This window comes from Littorina saxatilis, linkage group LG17 (genome assembly GCF_037325665.1).
Source record: "Littorina saxatilis isolate snail1 linkage group LG17, US_GU_Lsax_2.0, whole genome shotgun sequence".
In the NCBI taxonomy this organism is placed as follows: domain Eukaryota; kingdom Metazoa; phylum Mollusca; class Gastropoda; order Littorinimorpha; family Littorinidae; genus Littorina; species Littorina saxatilis.
The window spans coordinates 69,323,782-69,337,567 of NC_090261.1; the positions used below are offsets into that span (position 1 = coordinate 69,323,782).

General features: G+C 47.4%; 1 protein-coding gene across 4 annotated transcripts in view; it reads right to left on the bottom strand.

The window, feature by feature from the left end:
- The window catches only part of LOC138952350 (spectrin beta chain, non-erythrocytic 5-like), a 281,446-nt gene that overhangs the window by 168,980 nt on the left and 98,680 nt on the right, over positions 1-13,786 (bottom strand). For all 4 annotated transcript variants that reach the window (XM_070324002.1, XM_070324003.1, XM_070324001.1 and 1 more), the window contains exons 3-8: positions 9,647-9,814; positions 8,833-8,949; positions 5,466-5,539; positions 3,786-3,866; positions 3,229-3,344; positions 2,406-2,518 (exon numbers count right to left, since the gene is read on the bottom strand). In XM_070324002.1, the coding sequence (XP_070180103.1) occupies positions 2,406-2,518; positions 3,229-3,344; positions 3,786-3,866; positions 5,466-5,539; positions 8,833-8,949; positions 9,647-9,814 (669 nt within the window). The remainder of the gene's footprint in view (positions 1-2,405; positions 2,519-3,228; positions 3,345-3,785; positions 3,867-5,465; positions 5,540-8,832; positions 8,950-9,646; positions 9,815-13,786) is intronic.

Consider the following 13,786-nt stretch of genomic DNA (forward strand, 5'->3'; position numbering starts at 1 on the left):
AATTGATTTTAATGACAACTTTAATGAGCAAACTCATTAATTAATTTTTAAGCCTCCAAGCTGAAATGCAATACCAAAGTCCGGGCTTCGTCGAAGATTACTTGACCAAAATTTCAACCAATTTGGTTGAAAAATGAGAGCGTGACAGTGCCGCCTCAACTTTCACGAAAAGCCGGATATGACGTCATCAAAGCTCGCCATTAAGGAGTGAAGGTAACCCCTCCATGTCATTACCCGTCATACCACGGACTATCCAGGAATGCTTTTGACGAGTAGTGGGAAGAAGAATGCAATACCAATACAGTGGAACCCCCCTTTTAAGACCTAAAATCTGAGGCAAATGGGTCTTAAAAAGGAGGGAGTCTTAAAATGGGGGTCATTTTACACAGGTTAAGAACAGAAAGTCTGAGAAAACAAGGTCTTAAAATGGGGGTCTTAAAAGGGGGAATCCATTGTACTACGATTGCTGCCGTGGCGTGCTTATTTTCACTATTCTGATATCGTGCAAAGGGTTTTCGAGGGATGTTAGCTTCGGCATGAATTTTGTAAGTGAGTCTTCTTCTTCTTCAGCATTCCAGAATTGTCTGGTTACGTGTGAGCTCGTTTGCCCATTTGGGTTCCCCACACTATACTCTGAGAGCCTAGTCAGCTTCACTCCGCTTTCGTTGAGTAGGCATGCTGGGTATTTTAGTGTTTCCATAACCCACCGAACTCTGACATGGATTACAGGATCTTTTCCGTGCGCACTTGGTCTTGTGCTTGCGTGTACACACGAAGGGGGTTAAGTCACTAGCAGGTCTGCACATAAGTTGACCAGGGAGATCGGAAAATTCTCCACTCCTAGTAGCCCACCAGGCGGCAGCGACCGGGATTCGAACTCCGATTAGGAGGCCGACGTCTTACCACCACGCCACTGTGCCCGTAAGTGAGTAAATCTGCGTGATTAACACTCTCCCTTATAAAAAAAAAACCCACCTTTTAAATAAAACAGATTTTCCAGTTTTACTCTGAATCATGTTCCAAGAATCCAAAACTGCAAATCTTAACAAGGAAGTGACACACACATCTATTTATTCTTACCCCCCTCAACAACAAAAAACAACCACAAACACACACACATTCACACACACACACACACACACACACACACACACACACACACACACATATACACACACACACACACAACCATCATCTCGCACCACAGTGCTGTGTGAATGCTGGCGGTCTGGTTGACATACGGAGACTGGGCTGCCCCCGTCAAAGGTGAGGCAATTCATCACCTGGTCGCCAACGACTTACTTACACGGAAATGACATTCTCTGGCGAGACAAAAGCCGGAGCTGCTTTTTGCGGTCGAAAAAAAGATGTGAGGCAGCCTCAGTGCGAGGAAGAGAAGTCTTTCTGTTCCTTCTTTTTCTAAGTGTGAGCCGAGGCATGGGGGAGGGAGGGGGGGGGGGGAGCAGTTTGGGAGTCGTAAGCAAAGCGATTGTGCCACAAGAAGAAGCACAACAAAAAAACACAAAGCGAAAGGGCAAGAAGTGCTAAGTTTCGACTAAACAACAAAGTGGCATACCCCCGAAGCCTTTTTTTCTGACGCTATTGTGAGAGTACCTATGCCGTGGCATAAATGTCGCTTGGCTGCTTCGAACTCTACTACGTTTGTTCTGTTTCTGTTGCACTATTTTCGATTGTGTGTTCACATTATCTGAAAAAGAGGAATAAGACAAGAGGGCTTGGCGTGGTGCGCGTGCAAGCGATTGTCATTAAAAATGAAATGCCATCACGTGACTGTGTGCTAACCTACGAACGACGAACTTGGAAAGGACTCTGAGCATCCATGCACAAACTGACCCCAAAATGCAACAACAATAATGCACGAACTAAGACAGATAAACAGACAGACAGACAAACAGACAGACAGACAGCTTGACAGAGAGACAGAGGGACAGACAGAGGGACAGACAGAGGGACAGAGAGAGGGACAGACAGAGGGATGGACGGACGGACGGACGGACGGACGGACGGACGGACGGACGGACAGACAGACAGACAGACAGACAGACAGACAGACAGACAGACAGACAGACAGACAGACAGACAGACTTTCTGTCTCTTTGTATTCCTATCTTTCACAAAAAGTATCTCACTAACACATACTCACAGGTGCAAAATAATGCACGGACAGGACAAAGCAAAACACACAATGACAAATTCGTGTGGGCATTAAAAAACACCCAAAGTTATTTAGTCACAATAACAACCTAGGACCAACAGACTCCAAAACCCAAGCCGAACGACCAACGGACATAAAAACCGACAAGCACCGACGTCGAGGCACACAAACAGACAAGCACAAACAACCCCAATGGGAAAAGACACAGCAGAGAAGAAGCAGTTCGTACCTTGGCGATTCTCTTTCCCCCGGTCATCTCACTCTTCATCTTGGCGAAGTAGTGGTAGTAGGACGCCACGTAGGTCACGATGATCTTCTCGTCTGGGCGATTCACGTCCACATCTGGCAGCACAATAGTCAAACACACATCAGCACTCAGTCGTGTTTTTTTACAGAAAATGTTGCTGCATTGTTTTTGTTTGTTCTGGGGGACATCAAAAATCTAATCCCAGCTAAATTCAGCAATCGGTGTTGCTGCGGAATTTACATAGCTAAGACTCAAACTTGGGGGGGGGGGGGGGGGGGGAATAAAGTGGAAGAAAAGATACGAGGTCGGGAGAAGACAAGGAGAAACGAAAGAAAGAAGGGAGGAAAGCAGAAAGGCAAGATTTGTTTGTTTGTTTTTTTTTTTTTTTGCTTAACGCCCAGCCGACCACGAAGGGCCATATCAGGGCGGTGCTGCTTTGACATATAACGTGCGCCACACACAAGACAGAAGTCGCAGCACAGGCTTCATGTCTCACCCAGTCACATTATTCTGACACCGGACCAATCAGTCCTAGCACTAACCCCATAATGCCAGACGCCAGGCGGAGCAGCCACTAGATTGCCAATTTTAAAGTCTTAGGTATGACCCGGCCGGGGTTCGAACCCACGACCTCCCGATCACGGGGCGGACGCCTTACCACTAGGCCACCGTGTTGCGGTCAGAAAGGCAAGAAGAAGGATGACAAAAAAAGGTGCAAAGAGAGAGAGTAAGACAGAAATAAAGGGTCGAGGAAGAAAGACAACGGCAACAACAACAACAACAACAACAACAACAACATACTGACCCTCAGCGTCGAGGATCTGCCTGATGCCCAGCTCGTTGTCAGCCGTGGTGAAGGCGTTGTTGAGGTTACCCATGTGGTCAGCGGGGTCCAGGCGATCGTAGTCGATCAGGTCCTGTCTGTGCACACACAATGGTCAACATATTTGAATGTGCTGCTGGTTGGTTGAAACATTGTCTGGAAAGAGGGCAAGATCAACGAAGACGATGATTAAGAGAGAGAGAACGAACGAACGAACGAACTTTTTAACACAAGGATGGAGATTTTAGGGTGACGCCTAGCCTTACAATCTGTCCCTGCTAAACTAAGACATAAACATGAGACAATAAAATAGGACACTCATAAATCGACACGAAATAAAATTATAATAGAGAGAGAGAAAGAGAGAGAGAGAGAGAGAGAGAGAGAGAGAGAGAGAGAGACACACACACACACACACACACACACACACACACACACACACACAGGTGACAGAAAAACAAAGCAAAAGAAAATGAAGAGTGATGAAAGGCAAACAGATGCTTCAACAGAAGACAAACCCACATGTAATGCTGACTTACCTGTGAGCATGGATGAGGGCGTTGAAGCCCAGTCCATTCCGCCAGCTGGTGGAGAAGTTCTTGATGTCCACTCCAGGGTAGCTGTAACACAAACACACAACCATCACCATCAGCACTTCTTTTCCATCATCAAACCGTGAAATTCCCCTCGAAAGCGGCGTATGGCTGCCCAAACGGTGGGATAAAAACGGTCATACACGTTTAAATAAAATATATATAAATCCCATTCGTGCAAAAACAACGAGTGTGCGAGGGAGTTTCAGTCCATAAACGCAGAAGAAGAAGAAGAAACCGTGAAAAAACAAACAAGATTCATTTTTTCTAAAACAGTGGTACCTCCTTTTTTTCTAAAACAGTGGTACCTGCGATGTACGGCCCCTCTAATGAGAGGACACCTCCCATGAAAGGACACCTTCTCTTGTCCCTTAGTCTATTATCTTTGGCAAATGAACCTGTCCTGCCAGGCCATCTGCAATATAGGAACAGTTGTAACCAGTCCCAAGGGTGTTCTTTCAGCGAAGGTACCACGGAAAATTCAACTCTGTTCTGCTCTCAGTACCAAATTCTGAGACAAAAAACAGTTCATATGAACTAAATAGTTCTCTATTTGGCTGTAGGCTGTGAGAACGCCCCGTCAATGTCCTGGCCTCGTGTGACTCTCACCTGCTACGGTAACGATAGCGAGCAGCCACCGCTGTCGGTCTCATAGGCACATCCTCAAAATACAACTGTCCTCTTCGAAACTGGTAATGGTGAAACATGGTTCTCTTTTTTCAGTCAAAAATCACAGGTAACTACCACTGTCCTCTTCGAAAACGATAACGGTGAAACATGCTTCCTTTCCTGTAGTACAACATCACAAGTAATTAACTACCACTGTCCTCTTCGAAACTGGTAATGATGAAACATGCTTTCTTTCTTGCAGTCAAAAAATCCCAAGTAACTATGCTGTCCTTTCCTAAAATGATAATGGTGAAACAAGCTTCCTTTCTTCTGGCCCAAACCACACGTAGCTTCTGTTCTTCTGGTGAAAGATGCAAATGTTCTTGACAAATGCTTTCCTTCTTCTAGCCAAAACCACAACTAGCTGCTGTCCAAAATGCAAATGGTCTCCACAAGTAAGCATTTCCAAAGAATAATCCAGCTAGCTCTGTCCGAGTGCTGCCGAGGGCTTGAGAAGCATGTCTGACAGTGTCTGCTGGATCTGTGTGAAGGACGGCCCAGCGAAGCAGCAGAAGGCATTGGAAGCGTGAATAATTAATTAATTAGGAGGGCAGTCTTCGCCAAAGTATGTTATCTTATGCATCCTTATTGATTTGGAAGTTGCCCCTAGTCTGGAGACATACTTAGAAACTATCTGTCCTGGGAAATAGCAAGATCCGTCTGTCGATGTTTGTTTGTTTGTGAGCTTTGTTTCCATGTTCACACGGTGTTCAACAATGTTCTGGAGCTTAGTGCATATCTGTTTAGTTATGGTTGATTTTTCTTCAAGGACACTTAAATTCAGCATAGAAGCCGATCTTAGGACGTAAGTATTCAGGAACAAATATTAAAAGATCAAACAAACACACACACACACACACACACACACACACGCACACACACACCCACACACACACAACTACACCAAACTCTGACAATCCAAAGCAAGAAACATTGGACTGAATGTCAATGACTTACCCAGCAGTTTTCCGCTGGCACCACAAGAGCAAGGCATCCTTGGCGGATTTCTTTTCACCGTGTTCATCTTCGTCCTGAAAGAAATAAAAATCGTTAATAAATCGTCAGTATTTAAAGTCTATTGTGCCAAACGAAGGTAGACAGTCACTGTAAAGCTAACAGGTAAGATCAAAGATACCTCCCCGTGCTAACGATCGTGTACACCACCACAGATCTGTTGAGGCTGTTACATGAGATTAGAGCCTCTTTCCACTTGGACACATACCAAGACACCACAGATCTGTTAAGGCTTTTACATGAGATCAGAGCCTCTTTCCACTTGGACACATACCAAGACACCACAGATCTGTTAAGGCTTTTACATGAGATCAGAGCCTCTTTCCACTTGGACACATACCAAGACACCACAGATCTGTTAAGGCTTTTACATGAGATCAGAGCCTCTTTCCACTTGGACACATACCAAGACACCACAGATCTGTTAAGGCTTTTACATGAGATTAGAGCCTCTTTCCACTTGGACACATACCAAGACACCACAGATCTGTTAAGGCTTTTACATAAGATCAGAGCCTCTTTCCACTTGGACACATACCAAGACACCACAGATCTGTTAAGGCTTTTACATGAGATTAGAGCCTCTTTCCACTTGGACACATACCAAGACACATACCAAGACACATACCAAGACACATACCAAGACACATACCAAGACACATACCAAGACACAACAGGCTGGCTGCTTTCTGCGCAAAGTGGTTTGTGGTTTTTACGTTTTGCTGAATTCACTTGATACTTTGACGTAGATGTCAGTTGATTTAGTCAAAATTATCACTAAGGCCAACAACAAAAAATAGTCTGTTTACGGTATCCCGTCCGACCTTATTTTTTCGCGCGACCCTAGACTTTTTTTTGGCATTTGGGAAAGAAAAAAAATTTAAAAAAAAATTTAAAAAAAAAGTCTGTTTTTTTGCAAAATAACTTAAAAATATGTTTTTATGGGGGGGAAAAAAATAAAAAAAATAAAAATCCCGACCTACCGACCCTATTTTTTGTTGTTGGCCTAATCAGGAAGCAGCCAGACTGTTGTTTGTATGTGTGTTTTTGTTTTTAGTGTTTTTGTGTTTTTGTTTTTAGTGTTTTTGTTTTTAGTGTTTTTGTTTTTAGTGTTTTTGTGTTTTTGTTTTTAGTGTTTTTGTGTTTTTGTTTTTAGTGTTTTTGTGTTTTTGTTTTTAGTGTTTTTGTGTTTTTGTTTTTAGTGTTTTTGTGTTTTTGTTTTTAGTGTTTTTGTGTTTTTGTTTTTAGTGTTTTTGTTTTTAGTGTTTTTGTGTTTTTGTTTTTAGTGTTTTTGTGTTTTTGTGCTCTTATTCCATGTAAAAGCCTGGGCGAATCTGTGGTGATTTGCATGATTGCTTACTCGGGAATGATTGTTCTTTCAATGTACAATGATTAACAAGCCCAGGAAAAAAAACCAGCCTGGGTAGAACTATCTACGAAACCTGTGGTTGTGATTTCAATTTTCTTCTTTTCTCTCCCTTTTGTTTTTCTGTATTCATTTCCTGAAGAGGACCATCGGGTTGAAACCCCCAGTTTGTATTTTTATGTCAACCCAATTGCTCGGGGTGAGTTCAGGTTTTGATTGTTCCTGTCTACAACAAGGTCAAACAACTTTACTTACTTAAATGGTGCTGCAATGCTAACTAGATCATCAAAATAATTTCCAGAGAGCAAACCTTTAAAAGTTTTCAAAAACTTTCATTTTAACTCCTTCCTTTCTGCTCACAACATGGTGACTTCACCTTGAGGGAAGATATAGGGGGGGGGGGGGAGGGGTGGCTGTTAAGAGGCGAGGGCAATGAGGTACAAGGCCAACAACAGCTAAAAAAAAATAAAAAAAATTAAAAAAAAGAACAGAACATCGTGCAGCCCACAAAGGAAGCTGGTGGCAGCAACAATTTTACACCCGCGGAAGTTTTATAGAGATTTCATGTGCCTTGCACGCTACAGCAATCGGGTTCAAAGCCGTAGGGCCGACACACCGAATGACTAAGTCAGCCACTGACCGATTCAAGTCGGACGTTTGTTAGGTGATTTAATGGCGCTTGATCTAAACGACAGATTTTACGGTTACCTCGAAACCCCGGGGCAAGGATACAAGAGTTGGGTAGGGCCGGGAGAGATGGCGTTGGCAAGAAGTCAAATTCGATCAGATGGGAGGAAGTGTCGGGATGGGAAAGGATTTTGGGAAGTTGTTCAAGCTAGTCCATGTTGTGTCGGAAGTAGGTTCCGAGCCTTGGGGCATAACGGGTTGTGAGAAACCGTTTTGAGTCATTTTCTAGCAACGGCCATAGCCTGGCGCTCACCTATGTAACTTCAGCAGGACAGACGACGCACTGCACATTATCCCAGCCCGCTACACGTTGCGTGAAAGGAAAACAGACCAAGTACTCGTCACAATCCCTATCGCAGCATCAATAATATGCAGTGCGTCGTCTGTGCCGCTGAAACTGCGCAGGTATACTCTGCCCTTAACGCTTGTCAGCGTCGAATTACTCGCAGTGATGCTTGGGTATAATTTGAACCAACCTGCACAGCAGTTTGTGTTGTAGAAACGTGCATCATGTCATTGATGTAACCAGTATTTAACAGTATGGTATTTAATAACAGAGAAGGACACGGGTCAACTTTATGTGTAGACTGAGAGACGGTATCCATGTCCCACCACCGTGTCACTACTGGGGCATGTAAAAGATGTCGGTTATTCTGCCAGAAGTGCAGGTGGTACACCCAAACACGAACACATCTGTGAGTAGCGCGACTTTTGTTGCTGCTACCTTTCCACTGGGAGGAAGCGACACGAATTTGCCAGCAATAGGACAATGGTGACCCACTTCCACGAAACCAGTCTTAACTCGCAACTGTCCGATCAGCACTACACGCGGAGATAGCAGTGAGGCACAATTTGGGTGATTTTCACTTTTTGATGGAAATGGCTTCTCCAACCTTTAAAAAGTAACGTAGTTCTTGCGATTTACTTGAAAGATGCCTAGAAAGATGTTAAAAATAGTATTAAAGTTCCCTAATTACTGCTATTGACGCTTTTGTTTGAGCAAAATGACCCATTTTCACTGAACTCAAACATCCCGTATCCCTACTTCAAACGACTGTAGATTTGTCAATTTTTATACCACAGCTTTGGTTTTGATATCAAAATGATCAGCAGAAGCTGTAGTTTCTAATTATAAAAACAGCACAAAAAGTCCAAAATGCGAGTTAAGACTGGTTTTGTGGGAGGGGGTTATTTATTTAATTAGAGTAATGAAAAGGAAAGAAAAAGAAAATGAAGGCATCAGTGAAGTAAACTCACCACATCGACGACGATCTCCTGGATCTGGAAACGCAGGATGATGGTCCAGATCAGACCCAGGATCAGACGAGGGTTCCCGTCGCAAATATCTTCTGCTCCGATGTTCTCAAAGTACACCTGCACACAATGAACAGTGGAGGGACCTTGAAGACCAACAGCCAACTAACTACACGAACAACAAGATTTTGTTTCAATATACGATTAATTCTAACTGGACTGAATGACTGAAAGATTCTGCTGCGTGGCAATGGAGTTTTGAATATGCCAAAACATGTACAAATCGCACAGTCAAATGAGCCGTTATTGCCCTTTTTGCGTATGATATTGTTAATTTCATCGTGTTGAAAAGACCATCACCATGGTTCTCTTCTTCATAACCATGCACCATCAGCACCACCATCCTCTCCATCTTGTCCGCAGCCACCACCACCACCACCACCACCTTGACCAATACAGACAAGACCATACGCAGTGTTGTTCCCAGACACAGAGGACAATTGGTTAGTTGCACCTGGCTTCTAAATATATATAAGTCAAAAACTAATTCGTAAATGACTGAAGACCGAGGCCTGTGAACAACACTGTCTACGTGATTAAAAGGGGCGGTACTTTTTCTCCTTCTTCTTCGTTCATGGGATCAAACTCCCACGTTCACTCATGTTTTTGCACGAGCTTTTTACGTGTATGACCGTTTTTACCCCGCCATTCGGGCAGCATACGCCGATTTCAGGGGAAGTATGCTGGGTATTTTCGTGTTCGTACAACCCACCAAACTCTGACATGGGTTACAGGATCGAACGCTGAGACAACTGACCTTGGTGGCGAGGAACTTGAGGCACCTGTTGAGGTTCTCCACCTTCTGCACACGGAGGATGCCCTTGTTGGGCTTGCCCAGCTTCTCCCCGGAGATGATCTCCAGCAGCTTCATCAGGATCTTGCCGTCAGCCAGGTCGGTGAACAGGTCGCGGATCTCCAGCCTTGCCTGGTGACACACACAAAGCGAGAAAACTTCTGTATTAACGAGGGTGACGGCGTGAACAAACTGGTGCTTTTTTACATCCAGCCCTCGCATAACGATCGAGAGGGGTTATGAAATAAGTATACGTTATATTAATGTAAAAACATTACATAGAGCAAGAGAAAAGAACATTACAAACAAACATTCTGGAGCGAGAGAGAAGGGGTGGGGGTGGGAGGGGGGGGGGGGGGGGGTACAGTGGGAGGAATGAGCGCCAAGGCGAGAAGGGTGGAGGATATCGCTCCGAAGAAGGGGTGTTGGGGACAGAGCAGAGACATCCTAGCACCTAGAGCAAGGGCCATTCAGTGGGTGGGGACAGAGCAGAGACATCCTAGCACCTAGAGCAAGGGCCATTCTGTGGGTGGGGACAGAGCAGAGACATCCTAGCACCTAGAGCAAGGGCCATTCTGTGGGTGGGGACAGAGCAGAGACATCCTAGCACCTAGAGCAAGGGCCATTCTGTGGGTAGGGACAGAGCAGAGACATCCTAGCACCTAGAGCAAGGGCCATTCTGTGGGTGGGGACAGAGCAGAGACACCCTAGCACCTAGAGCAAGGACCATTCTGTGGGTAGGGACAGAACAGAGACATCCTAGCACCTAGAGCAAGGGCCATTCAGTGGGTGGGGACAGAGCAGAGACATCCTAGCACCTAGAGCAAGGGCCATTCAGTGGGTAGGGACAGAGCAGAGACATCCTAGCACCTAGAGCAAGGGCCATTCTGTGGGTAGGGACAGAGCAGAGACATCCTAGCACCTAGAGCAAGGACCATTCAGTGGGTGGGGACAGAGCAGAGACATCCTAGCACCTAGAGCAAGGGCCATTCTGTGGGTAGGGACAGAGCAGAGACATCCTAGCACCTAGAGCAAGGGCCATTCAGTGGGTGGGGACAGAGCAGAGACATCCTAGCACCTAGAGCAAGGGCCATTCTGTGGGTAGGGACAGAGCAGAGACATCCTAGCACCTAGAGCAAGGGCCATTCAGTGGGTAGGGACAGAGCAGAGACATCCTAGCACCTAGAGCAAGGGCCATTCAGTGGGTGGGGACAGAGCAGAGACATCCTAGCACCTAGAGCAAGGGCCATTCTGTGGGTAGGGACAGAGCAGAGACATCCTAGCACCTAGAGCAAGGGCCATTCAGTGGGTGGGGACAGAGCAGAGACACCCTAGCACCTAGAGCAAGGGCCATTCTGTGGGTAGGGACAGAACAGAGACATCCTAGCACCTAGAGCAAGGGCCATTCTGTGGGTAGGGACAGAGCAGAGACATCCTAGCACCTAGAGCAAGGGCCATTCAGTGGGTGGGGACAGAGCAGAGACACCCTAGCACCTAGAGCAAGGGCCATTCAGTGGGTGGGGACAGAACAGAGACATCCTAGCACCTAGAGCAAGGGCCATTCTGTGGGTAGGGACAGAGCAGAGACATCCTAGCACCTAGAGCAAGGGCCATTCTGTGGGTAGGGACAGAGCAGAGACACCCTAGCACCTAGAGCAAGGGCCATTCTGTGGGTAGGGACAGAGCAGAGACATCCTAGCACCTAGAGCAAGGGCCATTCAGTGGGTAGGGACAGAGCAGAGACATCCTAGCACCTAGAGCAAGGGCCATTCTGTGGGTAGGGACAGAGCAGAGACATCCTAGCACCTAGAGCAAGGGCCATTCAGTGGGTAGGGACAGAGCAGAGACATCCTAGCACCTAGAGCAAGGGCCATTCAGTGGGTGGGGACAGAGCAGAGACATCCTAGCACCTAGAGCAAGGGCCATTCTGTGGGTAGGGACAGAGCAGAGACATCCTAGCACCTAGAGCAAGGGCCATTCAGTGGGTGGGGACAGAGCAGAGACACCCTAGCACCTAGAGCAAGGGCCATTCTGTGGGTAGGGACAGAACAGAGACATCCTAGCACCTAGAGCAAGGGCCATTCTGTGGGTAGGGACAGAGCAGAGACATCCTAGCACCTAGAGCAAGGGCCATTCAGTGGGTGGGGACAGAGCAGAGACACCCTAGCACCTAGAGCAAGGGCCATTCAGTGGGTGGGGACAGAACAGAGACATCCTAGCACCTAGAGCAAGGGCCATTCTGTGGGTAGGGACAGAGCAGAGACATCCTAGCACCTAGAGCAAGGGCCATTCAGTGGGTGGGGACAGAGCAGAGACACCCTAGCACCTAGAGCAAGGGCCATTCAGTGGGTGGGGACAGAACAGAGACATCCTAGCACCTAGAGCAAGGGCCATTCTGTGGGTAGGGACAGAGCAGAGACATCCTAGCACCTAGAGCAAGGGCCATTCAGTGGGTGGGGACAGAGCAGAGACATCCTAGCACCTAGAGCAAGGGCCATTCTGTGGGTAGGGACAGAGCAGAGACATCCTAGCACCTAGAGCAAGGGCCATTCAGTGGGTAGGGACAGAGCAGAGACATCCTAGCACCTAGAGCAAGGGCCATTCTGTGGGTAGGGACAGAGCAGAGACATCCTAGCACCTAGAGCAAGGGCCATTCTGTGGGTAGGGACAGAGCAGAGACATCCTAGCACCTAGAGCAAGGGCCATTCTGTGGGTAGGGACAGAGCAGAGACATCCTAGCACCTAGAGCAAGGGCCATTCAGTGGGTAGGGACAGAGCAGAGACATCCTAGCACCTAGAGCAAGGGCCATTCAGTGGGTGGGGACAGAGCAGAGACATCCTAGCACCTAGAGCAAGGGCCATTCAGTGGGTAGGGACAGAGCAGAGACATCCTAGCACCTAGAGCAAGGGCCATTCAGTGGGTGGGGACAGAGCAGAGACACCCTAGCACCTAGAGCAAGGGCCATTCAGTGGGTGGGGACAGAACAGAGACATCCTAGCACCTAGAGCAAGGGCCATTCTGTGGGTAGGGACAGAGCAGAGACATCCTAGCACCTAGAGCAAGGGCCATTCTGTGGGTAGGGACAGAGCAGAGACATCCTAGCACCTAGAGCAAGGGCCATTCTGTGGGTAGGGACAGAGCAGAGACATCCTAGCACCTAGAGCAAGGGCCATTCAGTGGGTAGGGACAGAGCAGAGACATCCTAGCACCTAGAGCAAGGGCCATTCTGTGGGTAGGGACAGAGCAGAGACATCCTAGCACCTAGAGCAAGGGCCATTCTTTGGGTAGGGACAGAGCAGAGACATCCTAGCACCTAGAGCAAGGGCCATTCTGTGGGTAGGGACAGAGCAGAGACATCCTAGCACCTAGAGCAAGGGCCATTCTGTGGGTGGGGACAGAGCAGAGACATCCTAGCACCTAGAGCAAGGGCCATTCTGTGGGTGGGGACAGAGCAGAGACATCCTAGCACCTAGAGCAAGGGCCATTCTGTGGGTAGGGACAGAGCAGAGACATCCTAGCACCTAGAGCAAGGGCCATTCAGTGGGTAGGGACAGAGCAGAGACATCCTAGCACCTAGAGCAAGGGCCATTCTGTGGGTGGGGACAGAGCAGAGACATCCTAGCACCTAGAGCAAGGGCCATTCTGTGGGTGGGGACAGAGCAGAGACATCCTAGCACCTAGAGCAAGGGCCATTCAGTGGGTAGGGACAGAGCAGAGACATCCTAGCACCTAGAGCAAGGGCCATTCAGTGGGTGGGGACAGAGCAGAGACATCCTAGCACCTAGAGCAAGGGCCATTCAGTGGGTAGGGACAGAGCAGAGACATCCTAGCACCTAGAGCAAGGGCCATTCTGTGGGTAGGGACAGAGCAGAGACATCCTAGCACCTAGAGCAAGGGCCATTCAGTGGGTGGGGACAGAGCAGAGACATCCTAGCACCTAGAGCAAGGGCCATTCAGTGGGTAGGGACAGAGCAGAGACATCCTAGCACCTAGAGCAAGGGCCATTCTGTGGGTAGGGACAGAGCAGAGACATCCTAGCACCTAGAGCAAGGGCCATTCTGTGGGTAGGGACAGAGCAGAGACATCCTAGCACCTAGAGCAAG